The following is an 18,819-nucleotide window of genomic DNA, read 5'->3' on the forward strand; positions in this document are numbered from 1 at the left end:
GTGGTTGGTTTTCCGGCCGTAGTGTTGGCTTCGCACAGAGAGAGGCATCTGAACTTTGCTGCGCTTCCTTATGACAGGCATGCATTTCTCAGATGCTGTAGACTGTCAGATAGTGTGGCTCTTCACCTTTCTGTATCTGTTCATTGGAGTAGCTCCCTTTGTTAAAGAGCGATGCTGCCCTACCCGGTTTGGGTCAGTGGACTCAAGGGTCCCAGGTTCGATTCCAGTCAAGGACATGTACTTTGGTTGCGGGCAGCTGATGGATGTTTCTCTCTCATCGATGTTTCTAAGTCTCTATCCTTCTCCTTTCAGTAAAAAAATCAATAAAATATATTTAAAAAAAAAAAAAAAAAAAAAAAAAGAGCGATGCTGATGGCATTGCAATAGCCACAGCCGACCTTTCTGGGTCAGTTGTTCTCCGTTCAGCTGTTGGGCCGAACCCCTTCATGGCATCTTGCTGCCAATGGTCAGTGTTGTTGAAAAGAGTAGAATATTTGAAGCAATCAAGGAAAACAGAATTCTTTTACAGATAAAGTTTTTGGTGGAGTAAAATAATCTAGTTTCCTGTAGCTGTTCAAAGTTGATCATACAAATTGGTTTCAGGTTTTTTTAATCCTTTTTTGAGGAGGGGGATGAGTGGGTAAGGTTGGTGGTGGTTGAAATCCCAAGTGTCTTTTTTTTTTTAATGGAACACTTCATGAATTTGTGTGTCATCCTTGCCGAGGGACTATGCTAATCTTCTCTGTGTCATTCCAATTTAGTATATGTGCTGCCGAAGCGAGCACCCCAAATGTATTTTTATTTATTTATTTTATTTATTTTTTTTTAAATATGTTTTATTGATTTTTTACAGAGAGGAAGAGAGAGGGATAGAGAGTTAGAAACATCGATGAGAGAGAATCATCGATCAGCTGCCTCCTACACACCCCTACTGGGGATGTGCCCACAACCAAGGTACATGCCCTTAACCTGAATCGAACCTAGAACCTTTCAGCCTGCAGGCCGACGCTCTATCCACTGAGCCAAACCGTTTTTGGCCCCTAATGTATTTTTAAAGTATTTTTTTATACCATTAGAGAGGTTGGTAAAAGATTAGAAGCTTTCAGTTTTGAGTAAACTGGCAGGGGAGGGTAGATGGGGGCAATCAGATTGGCAGGGTGGGGCAGTTGGGTGCCATCAGGCCAGCAGGGGAGGGAAGTTGGGGGTGATCAGGCCAGCAGGGAAGCAGTTAGGTGTCAATCATGCTGGTGGTTAGGGGGCGATCAGGCTGGCAGGCGGAAGCAGTTAGGGGCAATCAGGCAGGCAGGCAGGTGAGAGATTAGGAGCTCACAATGGGATTGTGAGAAGGATATCTGACTGCTGGTTTGGGATTGGACCTAAATCAACAGTTGGACATCCCCCGAAGGGTCCCAGATTGGAGAGAATGCAGGCCGGGCTGAGGAAATCCTCCCCGCACCCCCTCCCCCTGCCCTGTGTACAAATTTTGTGCACCAGACCTCTAGTGTTGAGATATGATCCCTCTATTACCATGTTTTAAAGCTAAGACATTTTAGACCTAAAAGGAATGTTAGATACCTTGATTCAATAATTTTATTTTCTTTCTTAATGGAATAACTGAGACCCAGAGAAGATAGAGGATTTATCCAAGTTGCCAGCAGCCATAAATGGGCAATGAGAAATACTGCAAAGAGCATGGGAAATGTTTGAGTTCTGGCTTGTCACCATACGAGTGATGATTATGGTCAAAGTTACTCTTCTGAGCCTGAGCCTTGCTTTTGTACTTGTAAAATGGGGACCTCAGAGGACCATTGTGAGAATGAAACAGGCAATCTTCCTGCTGCATAGCCAACATGAAATAAACGTCAGTTCCCTGTTGTTCCTTCTGAGGGGCCTTATTCCCACAGGGGTGTCCTTTCCATTCCCCTCTTCATGTTTCAGAGCTCCTCATTCCCCTGAACACTACACATAGTGGTTAAGAACCTTCTCTCTTCCATAATTAAATGGTTATCATTCTTTTCATTTTCTCATTCATCTTATTTTCCAAACTTTAATCTGCTTTGTAAAATGATTCTGAACCATCTCTATTTTGCATTTTTCCTTATGCTCATGAGAACTGAAATAGTAAGAATCTCCTCTCTTTCATAATTAAATGGTTACTATTCATTTTATTTTCTCATTTACCTTATTTTTCAAACTTTAATCTGTAGAATGATTCTGAAATACCTGTTTTTGCATTTTTCCCTTATGCTGATGAAAACTGAAATAGCAAGATGACCTTACAACATGTTCTTAACCCACCCCTACCCACACCCCCAATTTCTGTATGCAAGGATGATGCTTAAGAAAACATTGCTGTTACTGATTTATGGCCCATTTCTTATTATGTTACCTACATATTCTCCGCTATAATCAGCAGTAACCAATATTTCCTTGCCTTTATCAATAATATTTAAATTAATAAATATGCATTAAATAATCCCTACATATAAGGCTTTTGGATGAGCGCTAAATGGAAAATAAATGTCACGAGGTTCCACTGACCTCTAGCAATTTATAGTTTAGAAACAGAGATAAGAAATGTAATACAAGCGACTATGGTATAAGACATGGGTGTAGTCATTATAACACAGAGGTGCTGACAAGACATAGTAAAGGTTTTAAGTGTGTTCAGAGGAGGAGCTGGTGCAAACATTGATGCTTCTTTGTAGGAAAGGCTGCTTTGAATTGGCCCAGGAGGGAGAGGAGACATAGATTTGACAAAGATGAGAGGAAATGGTTTTCAGGCAGAGGGAACCTCATAGGCAGGGAAGTAAGAGGGTGTCAAGAGCATTTAGAGAATAAACCAAACCCTAGCCAGTTTGGCTCAGTGGAAGAGCATCAACCTGAGGACTGAAGAGTCCTGGGTTCGATTCCAGTCGGAGGTACATGCCCGGGTTATGGGCCCGATTCCCAGTGGGGGGTGTTCAGGAGGCAGGTGGTCAATGATTCTCTCTCATCATTGATGTGGTTTTTTTTTTTTATCACTCTCTCTCCATTCCTCTCTGAAATCAATAAAAAATATTTTTTTTTTAAAGAAGAAACTAAGAAAGGGATTTAGTTATAAAATTAGTCACGGGAGAGTAAAGTACAGCATAGAGAATAAAGTCAATAATAGTGTAATAACTATGGTGCCAGGTGGGTACTAGACTTATTGGGGTGATCCCTTTGTAAGATATATAAATATCTAGCCACTGTTTTGTACCTGAAACTAATATATTATATGCCAACTATTATTAAAATATAAAGTTTGTAAAAGAATCAAACAATTTGACTGAAACAGAATGTTTGAGTAGACAAGGCTTGTATTAACTAAGCGGTTTAAGGCTAAATCATAGATAGCATTAACTATTAAACTAAGAATTTTGGACTTTATCCTGCAGTTAATGGGGGTGGAGGCGAATGATAAGATTCACTATTACTTTGCTTGTACATCATATGTTATGGTTTCACCAAATCTAGACAATGAATTCCTCAAGGACACGGAGCACAGAGCTTTCACCTGTGTCACCTCAGGGCCTTGCATTGTGCCTGATGCATAGTAGACATCTCATATATAATTCTTTTCTAGTTAAAGAAGAAATTACCAGACTTATAAATGTGAGTCTGGACTTTAGAGAACAGGCTGAAACTCAGGTTGCCAGTGAAGAGGGTAAAAGGGAGAACATGGCTGAAGATGTACATGTGGTGTAGGTACTGGAGAAGCCACAGGTTCTGCAGAAGTGAGTCAAAAAAGGAGGAAGTCAGAGAAGGAGAGCTATATGATCTGACTACAGGTGTAAGTGAATGATGAGAACATAGCCAGGCTGGCAAGTGTGAGATTGTAGTAGGATGAGTACCCCTGCCTGTCATAATTTGTGATAAGGGCTCTATTAAAGACATTAAATTTGGTCTGAATCTTACTACAATCTATATTTTGTAAAGGTTTAAAAGTGGGAGACAATAATTTGAACACAGTTATTTAGAACCTTTGTAGAACACTAAATTTTTATTTGATTACAGGGTAAGTCTTATTTGAGTTTTGAATGCTTCCACTATGATCCAGATTTATGAAATATTAATGTATTGTTAAGATTACTGGTTGTTGAAAAATGTATCTTTTATATTACAGGTGGAATTCTTAATAGATTTTCCAAAGATATAGCAATTTTGGATGATCTTCTGCCTCTTACCATATTTGACTTCATCCAGGTTTGTCTTTGTAAAATAAGTATGATTGTCTTTGCATTTGTCATGCTTTTAAAAATAATTAGTAAGAGAAGTAAATGAGTTTTTGCGTATTTTTCATTTGCTTGAGAGTTGAAATCCTATCTATTGTATGAATTTTGTCAATATCAAAAGTCTTCAACGTAAGCATAATTTTAGTAGATTCAGAGACAACTTAGAACTCTTTACCTGACCCAAATCCAAAGCAATTCCATATTAAGATGTAATAATCATCTACTTGGGAGAGATTTGAGAATTATAATAAACCACCTTTCCCCAAATTACTGTCCGGACGTATGACATTTTTTGACAGCAGCATCACTGCTTGATGGAAGTCACCTACGGCCAGAGGGCCCATGTTAAAATGAAAACCAGTTCTTTGGCGGGCTACAGTTTCAACCATGAGTACCTTTGCACAGATTAGGTAGCCATCCACCTCATAGTAAGGACCATAATGCAGGGACAGAATTATAAATAAATGTTTAAGAAGGTGAGAGAGGAAAGAAAAATGCAGGACTAGCGAGGACTATCCTTGGGTGATACAGAGCTGAAGAGGCTTCCGGTGCAGCCTGTTTTTGAGCATGTATCTCTGGGGTGTGGTGATGGACTGTGGTGAGAATAAAGAAGAAGGTGATGGAGATAGGGGTAAGCTATGGGATACTGCATTAGGATTCCATAAGTGGCAAGACTTAAGATGTGTTGTGAAATAATAACCGTGGCTGTTGGACCGGGTTTAAAAACAGCTCCTGCCTGACTTCAGTCGAGCCCCAGAGAGCAAATGCCACAGTCTCCACAATCTCCCTGGTGAGACAGTTGGAACAAAATACATCCCATCTTGCCATGAATCATTCTCACATCCCACCTACTTTCACACTCTCCTACCCCTCAATAATAATAATACGCTATTTGAGAGAACCCATACAACAAAATAAGGGCTACCACATTTGTGTGTATATACAACCAACCTTGGCAATGCAGAAAAACCAGATTGCCAGTTTGCCTCATGTGAAATAATGGACAGGATCAAACACATTATCTGTTCTAAGTGAACTTTAACTTTTTGGATTTCCTTCAGTTGCGTTGTTGAGGGGTATAACTCTAGTGACTGCTGGAATTCTTTAACTGGTGCTTTGGGTTTGTGCATTTGAAGGAATGCTTCCTCCATCTTTCTCTAATGATGGACGTTGTTCCTTGTTTCAGGAATGTAAATGACTGGTCCCAAATGTAATATTGTGAAATCAGGCACAAACTGGAACACTGATATTTTGACATGATTGCAAAGGATTCATGATAGTTTTCCCCCTACTTTTGTAGTCTACTGAGTATTTTCTGAGTCAATATAAAGATCACTTCATAAGTCCTTCTGGGAGATTAATTTTTAAATATTCATTTATAAATTAACAATTTTTGACACAGGGATGATTCTCAAATGCTTTCTCTTTGGCAATTTGAATATTTTCTGCTTAATTTCTGATGTTGGGGGTCTTTAGTTCTTATATTACAAGGGTTTGGGCAGGGCTCTTAATTTCCCTGTTTTATTTGTAGAAAGGTCTACAATAAGGAAGCAAAATATATGACAATCAAATATAGTAAAAATCTGATTAATTTCAATTTTATTTTAAAAATTATCACAGGGGCTCTTTAAATTGTGAGCTCCTCTGGAGATGGATATATATATATTTATTGATTTTAGAGAGAAAGGGAGAGGGAGAGAGAGATAGAAACATCAATGATGAGAATCATTGATCAGCTGTCTCTTACATGCCCCCTACTGGGATCGAGCCTGCAATCCAGTCATGTGCCCTTGACCCGAATTGAACCCAGGACCCTTCAATCCACAAGCTGACAAGCTGACGCTCTATCTACTAAGCCAAACCCGCTAGGGCTCCTCTGGTTATATTTAATTATGCTCTGATTAATTTAATTTTAGATACATTTCAGGAACAAATTTTTGTACAAAGGAAGCATACCTATAAATTTTCTTTTAAAAATTAATTATAAATAAATGTTCTCTTTACTCTATTTTCTAACATTTAATGTTCTGGCAATTTTACTTTCTGGGTTAGAATATCATATAACAAAAATGAAGATCCAGATTCTAGTCTGAAGATACAACTATTTATTTTAGCTTAACAAGATACTTAATCTCTAGGGGTCTGATCTTTCTAACCTATAAGAGGAGGAAGGTAAACTTGATGATGGTCACTTTTACTACTAAAGTTATCTGCTTCGGATTGGCATAATGGAAGTGGACCATAGATGGCAATTTGAAGCCAGAGAGAAACTGTATTCTAGCTCCTATTTATTTCTCTGTTTGGGTGAATTATTATTATTTTTTTAAATGAAACAGAAGCATACACGTATTAGACTACCAAAATCTTTTCAGCTTCAAAACCTTTAGGTCTTTTTTTATTTCTTCTTTCTTATATACAACTAGAGGCCCATTGCTCGAATTTGTGCACCAGTGGGGTCCCTCGGCCTGGCCTGTGGGATTGGACTGACACAGGCTCTCTGACATCCTCTGAGGGATCCTGGATTGTGATAGAGTGCAGGCCAGGTCAAGAGACCCCACTGGTGCACAATCGGGGCAAGGGAGAGACTCGAGAGGTTGTCCAGCCAGGGAGGGACCATGAGAGGGCTCCAGGGTGTATCTGGTCCATCTCACTCAGTCCCAATCAGGCCAGATCCCAGCAGCAAGCTAACCCTACTGGTTGGAGCGTCTGCCCCCTGGCGGTCAGTGCATGTCACAGCGAGCATTTGAGTAGCTTTAGCATATCATTAGCATACTATGCTTTGATTGGTTGATCAGCCAATTGGTTGACCATACACTTAGCATATTAGGCTTTTATTACATAAGACTAGAGGCCTGGTGCATGAAATTCATGCAAGGGGAGGGGTCCCCTTAGCCCAGCCCACACTCTCTCCAATTTGGGACCCCTTTGGGGAATGTCCAACTGCTGGTTTACAGATTGGGACTAAACCAGCACTCGACAGCCCTCTCACAATTCAGGACTGCTGGCTCCTAACTGTTCAACTACCTGCCTTATCACCCCTAACTGCCCCCCACCAGCCTTATCACCCCTTAACTGCCTCTGCCTGCTGGCCAAATAACCCCTAACTGGCCCCTGCCAGCCTGGTCGCCTCACACAGCCTGATGGACAGTTGTTTGGTTGTCCCTCCCTAACCCCCCTGCCAGTCTGGTCACCCCATACAGCCTGCTGTTTGGGTGTCTGTCTGTTTTTTTCAGTTGTGACAGCCCCTGGCTTTTTATATATTAGGATTACACATTGAGTCTTGCTACTTTGATTTCTACTGTGTCTTTCACATTTTTTTTTTTTGCTATTCATTCTATTAATTCCATTAAATCCTTACTAAAAATTCTCAAGGACCATCATTTATGAATTCCAAATCTGGTATTCATGCATGGTTTTAAATTAATATGTATTCACTTATTTATCAATTAATTACTGATTTCAAAGTGACCATTTACCCTTATCAACTCCAGTTCCAGGCAGTGCTGTGTGACTGTCAGTATCAGGGATGTTTATAAGATGCTTGGGTGATTAAAAATGTGCTACCCACTTCCTAAAAGCGTGAATGAAGGTGCCTTGCAGGTTTTATAGTCTTGTTGAATTTTTCTTCTGATGAAGTGTAGGATTTGGGTAAGAATGAATGGGATTTAGAAGTCTGTGCTCAAATTTTTATCTTGTCCTGAAGTCCCTCTGTTTATCTATTTTGTTGTCTTCTCACTAATATATCCAGTCTAAAAAAACTTGTTTCTTAACCATTGTCAATTAAAATAGGGCAGAATTCAAGGATTCATTGTGTAATCTGAATATCAAATATATTAAATCAGTGCCTTCAATTTTGTACATAATGCTAAATTATTAAATTCTAACTTCAGTGCCTAAAGGTGGACTCGTATGGAGCAAATAGAACTATTTTCCTCAATACTTAGACTTATTTTTTCATTTATTTCTCAGTTGGGCTCTATTCTGGGTTATTTTAATTGCTGGAAATCTATCTTGTGAATGTTTCATCACTTCCAGTTGTACCTGCCTTCTCCATTCTTCTCTAATCCAATGTGATATATTGGTTAGTTGACTACCCAGACATGTGGAAAATATGTCAGAAATCAAATGGACACAGTACATTTATAGTTGTCAACAGCAAACAAAAGACCTGATGGAGAAGCTAAATGTTCGCATGCTACAAATGTATCAGCATTTGTCCTTCACACTGCTCTTTAATATGATTGCCCATTTAAATTGTCATATTCCCTAGTTAATCATGCTTAGATCAGAATTTTTCTCTTTTCTCCCCAAAACATCCTATTTTTTCGGGAAAAGGATCCTTCATTATAAAGCTACGGTTTCCCCTTAGTAAAGTCTTGTCATGTAGTAATAGGGCACCAGGAGCTTTCTCACTGTGCTGGTGGCACTTGTTGGCCCAGAATGGAAAAGAGACTATGGAGCCATCATATGTATTTAGTTCAGTGTCTGGCAGTAAATATTTTCTGGATATTTGTTGAATGAGTGGAGGGCTGGTATTGCAGATGCCTCAAGATGTGCAGGTATTTTCCCTACAAAAGTGTCATGGAGATATGATTATAAATTTTAGATGAAAATAACCTACTCAAAGAAGATTTATGCAGATTTTAGCTACACCCACATCCTACTCACATCTACCAAAATGTTCTGTATCCCACTACATTATCTGCATAATGCATGTGTCAGCCATGGAAATTGGTAGAGAACTGACTCATTGATTATCATATGAATATTATCATAGGTTTATTTTTTAACTCTTGTTATAACAGTTTATACTTATTCAAAAGCATTATTGTGGAATAAATGTTAGCAGACTTGTGTTTTGTTTTGTTTTTTTAAAATGTCTGGATTTGTCATGTGGAAATATAGAATTTAAGCCTTTAATCGATCCTGAAGAACATCAACGTGGTTAGACTTCCAACAGGGCTCCAGATTTTTGGTGAATAATGTGAACCTTAGCTTTAGTGGATGGACTTTACCAAAACACAAAATTATTTTGACAACATAGTAGATAGAAAAAATTACCCAATTTCAAATTAAATTAGCCTTACCCCCAAATCTTTTTTTGTGGGGGGGAAGGGGCCTCTAGGTCATCTCCAATTGTTTGAAGGAACAGAAACAGGATTTTGGATAAAGGGAGTAACATTTAGTTAAGTATATATTTTTTTCAATCTTAAACATGAGAAAACTAGGTTCAGAAAAGTTAAGTAGCTTGCTTAAATGACAATACATTTCAACCAGATCTTTCTAACTCAAAAGATTTCAAGATGAATGCCCATTTTTTTACAAATTGTCTTAGCAAAATAAATACGAAAATTTCACATTCATATGGAAATTATCTTATTCATTAAAGTTTATTTTTAAAAAATGGGTCAGTCTAGAAGAAAAAAAAAGTCACCCTTCCCAATGTATTGTGTTCGGGAAGTTAGCACACTAAGAGATCCAAGATCACCGTGTTTTCTAAACTTCAAAATGTTATTATGCGGTACCTAAACAATTTTTGAATATTCAAAGAAAACTTATGAGAAAGTACTTTGAGATGACAGCGGTCCTAGTAGGAAAATGCCTGCCTTTTATTGAGGATGGAACAGAGTGTGAAGAGCTATTTAGAAATATACTGCTGACATACATGAAAATATTCACACACCACCGTGTTTTCTTTGATCCTGCAGCTGGTATTAATTGTGATTGGAGCTGTAGCAGTGGTCTCGGTTTTAGAGCCCTACATCCTCTTAGCAACAGTGCCAGTGATCGCTGCTTTTGTTTTATTGAGAGCCTACTTTCTCCACACCTCCCAGCAACTCAAGCAACTGGAATCTGAAGGTATGACACCGAGGGTGCAACGCTCACCTCAGAAAATGTCTGCAAGAGCTACTCATAATTCTCTATTATTAATCTAAGTTTCCAAAAAAAAAAAATGTTCCTGCTTGTAAACTTTTGCATTATATAACAATGACTTTTAAAAAGTATATGGATAGAGCCCTGGCTGGGTGGCTCAGTTGGTTGGAGCATTGTCTTATACACCAAAAGCTTGTGAGTTCGATTCCTGGTCAGGGCACATACCTAGGTTGCAGGTTTGATCCCCAGTCTGGGCATGTACAGGAGGCAGCCGATCAATGTTTCTGTCTCACATCTATGTTGTTGTTTTCACTTTCTCTCTTTCTTAAATAAAAATAAATAAATAAACAAAACAAAATATATCCGTGGGTGAGGATTAAAGGTATCCTAATATATAAAAACCCTGGGTCCGTCACATCCACAATGACTGGAGGCTTGACCTAACGCCCAGGCTGTGCACCAGTAGGCTCTGGTGGGTCCGGACTTGTGGCAGTGGAGACAGGAATGGGGAAGGCAGGGCCAGTACTCACACTCACTCACAACCACACCCACACACCCACATGCACACACACACACACACACACACACACACACACATACACACACATACATTGAGCCCACCAGCTCACAGCCTTTTTTCCCTTTCTTTCCTTCCCTCCCAGCTTGCTCTTGGATTCTCTCTTAGAATGAGAAAACAAAATAGACTGGGCCTGAAGAGGCCTGGATGGAAGGGAGGGTGGGCAGAGGATGGAGCGGCCCCCACTGGCCCTACCCCTGTCCAGCCAGGAAAGATGAAGAGGGATAAAGGGAGGCCTGAAGGACTGCTGAGAAAAACAAAGAGAGGCAAAGACTAGGAAAGATCAGGCTGGCAGGGGAGGACAGTTGGGGTGATGAGGCAAACAGAGGTAGTTGGGGGTGAGATCAGGCTGGCGGGAGAGCAGTTGGGGCAGATTAAGCAGGCAGGCAGAGGCAGTTAGGGGTGATCAAGCAGGTAGGCATAGGAGTGAGGGCAATCAGGCAGGCAGGCAGAGGCAGTTAGGGGTGATCAGGCAGGCAGGCAGGTGAGCCGTTAGGAGCCAGAGGTCCCAGATTGCAAAAGGGATGTCCAACAGGGATCGAGCCTAATCCGGCAGTTGGACATCCCCAAGGGGTCCCTGATTGGAGAGGGTGCAGGCTGGGCTGAGAAACCCTCTCCCTTCTCCCCCTCCCCCTGCCCCCCCTTTCCGTGCATGAATTTCATGCACCAGGCCACTAGTATGAATATAAAAGGAAACAGTAAATTACAAAGTACACATAGATTGGTTTTGTTAATTAAGAGTATGTGAATTCATTTTGGTTCTTTAAATACTTTTTTAAAATATATTTTTATTGACTTCAGAGAGGGTGAGATATATATATAAATATCAATGATGAGAGAGAATCATTAATTGGCTGCCTCTTGTTTGTCCCTTACTAGGGTTGGAGCCAGAAACACAGGCATGTGCTCTGACCAGGAATTGAACCATGATCTCCTGGTTCAAAGGTCAATGCTCAACAACTTAGCCACAACATCCAGGCTCATTTTGATTTTAAAACAACTGTATAGAGCACATGTGTCAAACACAAGGCCCGCAGGCCAAATCCGTCCCGCCAGGCCTTGCAATGTGGCCCGCACCGCCCTGTCATCACTGCACTCCGCTGCGTTTCCATCACAATGACAGTTTATGACTGTTCAGTAAACCATTCGGCCCGCGATTTAGGCTGGATTTTAGATTTTGGTCCCTTCTCTGATTGAGTTCGACACCCCTAGAGAGTCTTACTAGGGTTATAAAGGATATTCATTCACAATTTACTTATATAAGTTAAATTTTAAAATGATAGTGCTACTATTCCTAAAAGTTTGTCTGAGTTTCTAAACAATATTGCACAAAATTCTTCCTTCTGGCTTCTTTTCAGACACCCTTCCTTTCTCTCCTCAGGTTTGCTTTTCCGTGCCCCAAATACTGCTTGAGCTGTTTTGGGAAGCACATTTTCCGTAACAGCCTTGGTGCAGGTGCTTTTTCAGGGGCTAAATTTCAAGTGCATTTCTGCTTTGAAGATTATTTGTTAAATTAAATCTTTTAAACAATCTTAAGGCTTTGAATAAATAGTTTTAAAAGAAAGTCATTTTCACTCAATGGCGATTAATTTAGGATTAGCCAGAGAAACTGACCAGAAGTAACCAAGAAACATGAGTAAATAATGACAGTGATTTTTATATTAAGTTCCCATCCATGGTAGCCAACTATAAAAGGAGGGTGACATTAAAAATTTATAAATTTCATCTATTCCAAGTGTGGCACCAGAATGGGCACCATTCTCACTACTGAGATTTGCTGTCTTTTAAGCTAATCTTCATCAGGTATGTGGCAGTAAGAATTTGCATTGTGCATTTCCATGATTTGAATTGTTTTCTACGGGGATATTTCACAGGCAGGAGCCCCATCTTCACTCACCTGGTTACGAGCTTGAAAGGACTCTGGACGCTTCGTGCCTTTGGGCGTCAGCCTTACTTTGAAACACTGTTCCACAAAGCTCTGAACTTACACACTGCCAACTGGTTCTTGTACCTGTCAACCCTGCGCTGGTTCCAAATGAGAATAGAAATGATTTTTGTCATCTTCTTCATTGCTGTTACCTTCATTTCCATTTTAACAACAGGTACTGTGAAGTTGTTCAGTAGTTAGCTAAACATTTAACTTAAAATGTTGTCAAGCAACAAAATGCTATGTTTTTTTTAGCTTAAAATTTTTAGATATCTTTAAACCAATTTGGGGGCATTTGTTAATCAAAAACACTTATTAGCTTATTGTTGAACAAATTATTTCCTTGAATTTCTATTGTTTTGTTGTTGAACAGTGATGCCTTTGAGTTAGAACTGTCTATAGCATTATCCCAACTTTGTGGTCTAACAGACTGAGACAAAGAGCAAGCAAGATAACAAATCTATGATTGTAAAAAAAAACAACACCACATCTCTGGATTCTCATTTTGGTAAAGGATCCTAAATAATAAAAGTGTAGTATGCAAATTGCCCCCTTGACCTTGGAGTTAGACCAGGGGGCAGGGTTGGCCAGTGGCAGGTGGGGGGAGAGGGGGCAGAAGAAAGGGAGTATGTGGCTGGTAGCCTGCAGCCACTAGGGACCCTATCAGTGCACAATTTTTGTCTACTGGGCCTCTATTTAAAAAATAACAGAGCTGTCCAATAAAAAACTCTGTGAATACAAGAATAGAATCATCAGCATTTACACACACACATACAAAAGCCTCATCCCTAATAAGTTTTGTTCTTTTAACCACCAGTTGGTAAAATTTATCCTAATGAGAATTTTGCATGACAAAATCTGCCACAGATGTGAAATGCTCGGAAAAAGTGTCATTTTTTTTTTTTAAATACAAATGTGCTGAATTTAAAGATCTTGGGGGTGGGGGGGAACCACACAAAATATTTCATCATAAGAAAAGTAAAAATCTATTTAGATAAGTGAGTTTTTCTAATGTAAGAAGTTGAATGTGGAGCTATATAAAGTATTGAAATATGTATGTGACAGTGGATGAAGGCTCGAGCAAAGGTCAAACGCCAAAGGATTGTTGGGTTGTAAGAGCAGAATCAGGCTCAAATCAAATGGGTCACCTGTTGGAGAGTTACAAGAGTGCCCCGTGGAGCCCTCAGGCAGAGGCACATAATAATAGTATCTATCCACTAGATTTGTTGTATTCTGTCTGATAATTTGTGCATAACACTTAGTACAGTGCCTGGCCTCTAATAAATACCCATAAATCTTACATTGCTTATTATTGTTACTGCTATTACATTTTATCTTACTCTCATCTTAATCTTCAGAATGGCTAATATGTTGAAATTCTGAATACATCTGACCTATTTAGAATAAATGGTTTAGTACTAAGAAGACATACCTGATGTCTTTGGTTTGTCTTCCATTAGAGGAATTATGGAAGCAAAAATTTCAATTAATGATAGGATGAATTGCTAGTATCTCTTCTGTTTTTTAGAACACTATGACAAGTTTATCATGCATAATAGACACAAAGACTTACTTCTAATTGTGATTTGATAATGTGAAGTTATAATAATTTAAGAACATTTATATTAGAACATTTTAATGGTCATAAATACTGAATACTTATGAATTTTAATTAGTGGTCCTCCCCAAAGCCCTGAAAATCTATTTACTCCATAAACACTAAAGTTTTGTTCTTCCTGGGTGAAGTAGTTGTTTTTTATAACATAAACGGCAGTCCTCTCTTTCCAAATGGCAGACCTGCGGAGCTCCCTGTGAGACTGTAAGCCCGCTTTCTTCCCAGCAGCATCTGAATTCGCCGTAGAGGAGCTCATTGAGACCCAGGGCTTTTTCCCATTGTCCACTGTAGTCTTTGAAGGTATTGTTACCCACAGAGTAACAGTAGAAAAGATAAACATAGTAGGTGCCCCGCTCCTATGGCCTCTTCAATACCTAAAGCATTGAAAAAAGGGCAACTCTTTCCTAATCTTCCATCTTTCTTTGATTTAAAACACTGACTGAATGCTTACTATATGCAGGGCATTATTACTAGTGATAGATGGTGAACTTAGATGCAAGTTGGTTAAAACTGACACAAAATTGAAATGTAACTTTAAATGATGTATGCCCTGGGAGAGGTGTAAATAAAGGGGTTCATGAGGAATAGCATAACATTTGTTTCTCTCTTTGTTCCCCCTTAGGTGATGGAGAAGGAACAGTAGGTATCGTGCTAACATTAGCCATGAATATCATGAGTACCCTGCAGTGGGCTGTAAACTCCAGCATAGATGTGGATAGTTTGGTAAGTAATTCTTATTTTTAAAATATTTTTTTATGAAAAAATTCAGACAAACCAACCATTGTAAGTAATCACATAAGGAACAACTAGGTCCCCAACCCCCACATGAAGGCATAAAACATTACAGATAAATTGAAGGTCATTATGTGTCTCTTACTAAACCCATAGCTCTTCTTTCCTCCCTTTAGATAACCACAATCGAGATCTAGTGCCACAGTGAGCATTCTTACAGTCTCCTTGTCCAGGATCTTTCCAGGGTAGATACACGGGAGTGGTGTCACTGATCATAGAATTAAGCCACATTCAACTTTGCAAGTTGAAGCTAAATTGTTCTCAAATCTGTTGTACCAATTTATGTTCCCATCATCAGAGTATAGTGACTCTCACAGATCCATCCCTGTGATATACAACCCTGATATTTTCAGGCTTTTTACTTTTTTGGCAATCAGATGTGAAGTGATTACTAAGGAGCTAGGGCAGCTTAATACATATGGTATTAATTGGCCATTTGAGTTTTTGCTTCTGCTCATTGCTTATTCATATGGATTGACTATCTTTTCAAATTGACTGGGCTTCTTTCTTGATTGATTTGTTGGAGCTTATGAGTTCTGGGTCAGATATCAGTTCTATACATTTCAAACATGGTCCCCCAGTCAGTGGTTGGTCTTTTAGTGTCTTCTGATGAAAAAAAAACAAAAAAAAAAACTTTTAAGTTAAGTCTTTCCCTTTATGTTTTGTGCATTTGGTATTGTGTTTAAGAAATTCTTACCTATCTTGGGTTTTCAAATTTATCGGCATTACCTTTTTTTTTTCTATATTCTTTTCTTAGTATTAAAATTCCCAGTGTGTAGTCTTAGCTCCTTTCTCAAACTTAAGTGTTTATCATTGCCTGCTCTCTTTTTTACTTAATCCCTATTATCACACAACTGTATCCTTGATTTGGCATATGCTAAGATCATAGTTTGGTTTTGTTGTTTCTCTTGTCTTATTTCCTTAGAATGCATAGCCTGCAATAGGTTTGTGAGCTACACAGTGTCAGGGTCACAAATCCCATGGCTGCAAGAACGAGAGATAAAGGAAGCAAGGCAGATTTCCCATTTTTATTTAAAAAACACACACACACAAATACATAATTTTCAATCAGACAGTGTAGTTTGAATAGCTTAATCATCAACTTTTCTTAGTCTATCTGGAGTACTCTTTTTAAAACCAGTCATCCATTAAGGGATTGGTGGAGAGTCTAGAAATCATGTTGAGAATTACTTTTATTGCAGTCCAAGTTCCTTTTCCCATTCTTGAGGCAGTTCACTTGTTCTCAAACCACACACATTCATTCAGCTGTGACATTTGTATAATCAATTCCTGCCAGAACAAATATCATTATAAAATCTCTAAAGGAAAAGAATCCAAACCTTCTAATGTCTTTTTTTTTTGCCTATGTATCTTAATGTTTTATTTAACCAAAGAATTTTAATAATTCATTAAAATGTAATTTAACCTTAACATGATTTATAGTATGGTTTATCTCTTTTCCTTTAACATTATTTTTTTGAGTTTGGCCAGCTCTTTTTAGCTACTCATTTATCTCCTCACTTAGCTTTCATGCTTTTAGGGTTGGGTCTTATAAATGTACTTTAAAATGTTTCTGTTGAAAAATAGCAGGAGAAGAATAAATAAATATTGTGCTTGCATTTATCTAATTCTTTGTTTCAACTTGCTACAACTTTGATTTTATAATTAAAAATTTCATTATGTCAACTCTTTTTCTAAAATGTCTCTTCAATCTGAATATTCAAAATTCCTTTCTCTTTGCTATATTAATTGTCTTGGTTTATGTATCAACCTCTACACATTGATGCCAAAACCTTTGTTGTTGCAGTTCTATTCTGTATGTCCAATCTCCATTAAGGTATTTTTTACTTCTCTAGTTTTTCCCATGGCATCCTGGGCTTTGGAACCTATGTTTAGACATTGAATCTCTCATCTCCTCATTTAAAAGGAAACTTATTGCCAAAACCAATTTGACTCAGTGGATAGAGCATCAGCCTGAGACTGAAAGGTCCCAGGTTCGATTCTGGTCAAGGGCATGTACCCCTGTAGGGGGTGTGCAAGAGGCAGTTGATCGATGATTCTCTCTCATTGATGTTTCTAACTCTCTATCCCTCTCTTCCTTTCTGTAAAAAATCAATTATATATATATATATATATATATATATATATATATATATATATATATATATATATATAGAGAGAGAGAGAGAGAGAGAGAGAGAGAGAGAGAGAGAGAGGGGGGGGGGGGGAGGGAGAGAGAAAGAGAATTTGCGAAGAACAATTAGGTTCTAATACAGACTGTAAGAAGTGTCAGTCTTGGGGGAAAAAAAAAAAAAGTGTCAGTATTTGGCCCCTGCCCAAGTTTCTCAGTGGTTAGAGCATTGGCCCTGTGCACTGAAGGGTCTCAGGTTCCGTCCCCAGCTTTAGGGCCATGCTGTGGGCAACAAATTGATGTGTCTCTCTCACATCTATGTTTCTCTCTCTGTCTCTGTCTCTTTTCTCTTCCTCTCTCCCTCCCTTCCACTTTCTCTAAAAATCAATCAAAACAATATCCATAGATGAGAATTAACACACAAAAAAGTGTCAATATTTGCATTTTATCTCATTTTTTTAAAAAGTCATGTTCTTCAGTTTGATTATCAAAGTGATTGTGTTAGTTTTCATTTCCTTGTCAAATCACACAGTCATCTTTCCAGATCCTCAGTGGGCATTTATTTAGGTATCAATTCCCATCTTACTGCTCTCATCCATGCAATTGCTAAAGTTGTACAGTAATATTTTTTTTTTTAATTTTCACCTGGCATATGTTCAGAGTACAAGGGGAGATATCTATGTCCTCATATTTCACATTTGAATGATCTTAACAATAAAGGTCTTTATGACCTCTGAAGTAAAAACTCAATATGTTCTCATTTTTATCTTACTGATTTGTTAACTGAATTCAGATCTCAGTTTAAAATGCAGTAAACATTGTTTTGTTTGATGCATGCTTTTAGTTTTCTGCTGGGCTACTGAGAAAAAAAAACCTCTTTAGATTTGTAAAGAATATTTTATTTCCCCATTTGACATGAACACAGAGTCAAATGTCAGCAGAACTATGAAGTTATTAAAAAAATAGCAATATGAATTTTCTTTTATAGCTCATCCATTGCTTATACAATACTTTGGGGCCTAGCTATCAACCAGTAATGGTAATTGGATGATAATACTTCCTCATCGCTACTTCTAGCCACTTTGTATTTACGATGGACTATACATCTCAAATATCAGCACTCAAAACTGGCCAACAACCTTTTTATTACTCTTTCCAAATTAATTACCTGCTTTTCTTTTTAATTGAATTTATTGGTTAATAAATTATATAGGTACAATCTGTATATTGTTTTGTGTGTTCACCACCCCAAGTCAAGTCTCCTTCCATCACCATTTATCCCCCCTATACCTTCTTCTACTTCCCCCATACCCATTTCATCCTGGTAATTGCCACACTCTTGTCTGTTTGTATGAGGGTTTTCTTTTTCTTCCATTTTTAATTTAAAAAAAATTAAAAATATATATATATATATATTAGAAGCCTGATGCATGAAGATTCATGCAAGAATGGGTCTTCCCTCTCCTGGCTGCCGGCACCATCTTCACTCCAGCCCAGAGCCGCTTTTCTGCCTTCCCACGCTGCCCAGAGGCCCAGAGAGACTGGGGCAGTGTGGAACGCCTGCATCCCGCCCACACCTGGCTGCTCGGTGCCTGTGTATGCAAATTAGTCTTCCATCTTTGTTGGATTATTGTGTATACTAACTCC

At 38.6% G+C, this 18,819-nt stretch overlaps 1 protein-coding gene and 1 non-coding gene across 12 annotated transcripts in view; one reads left to right on the top strand and one right to left on the bottom strand.

Moving 5' to 3' along the window:
• The window catches only part of CFTR (CF transmembrane conductance regulator), a 177,809-nt gene that overhangs the window by 104,104 nt on the left and 54,886 nt on the right, over positions 1–18,819 (top strand). For 10 of the 11 annotated variants that reach the window (XR_004985842.2, XM_045576273.1, XM_045576260.1 and 7 more), the window contains 4 exons: positions 4,148–4,227; positions 9,965–10,115; positions 12,582–12,809; positions 14,872–14,972. Coding sequence is in view for 10 of the 11 variants with exons in the window: in XM_045576273.1 (XP_045432229.1) it covers positions 4,148–4,227; positions 9,965–10,115; positions 12,582–12,809; positions 14,872–14,972 (560 nt within the window). In the remaining variant the exon portion in view is untranslated. The remainder of the gene's footprint in view (positions 1–4,147; positions 4,228–9,964; positions 10,116–12,581; positions 12,810–14,871; positions 14,973–18,819) is intronic. The other variant, XM_045576269.1, reaches the window with a different exon arrangement.
• On the bottom strand, positions 680–785 carry LOC118714674. The gene has a single exon (XR_004986665.1). It is a non-coding gene; the product is annotated as a U6 spliceosomal RNA (small nuclear RNA).

This window comes from Pipistrellus kuhlii, unplaced genomic scaffold (assembly GCF_014108245.1).
Source record: "Pipistrellus kuhlii isolate mPipKuh1 unplaced genomic scaffold, mPipKuh1.p scaffold_m20_p_10, whole genome shotgun sequence".
In the NCBI taxonomy this organism is placed as follows: domain Eukaryota; kingdom Metazoa; phylum Chordata; class Mammalia; order Chiroptera; family Vespertilionidae; genus Pipistrellus; species Pipistrellus kuhlii.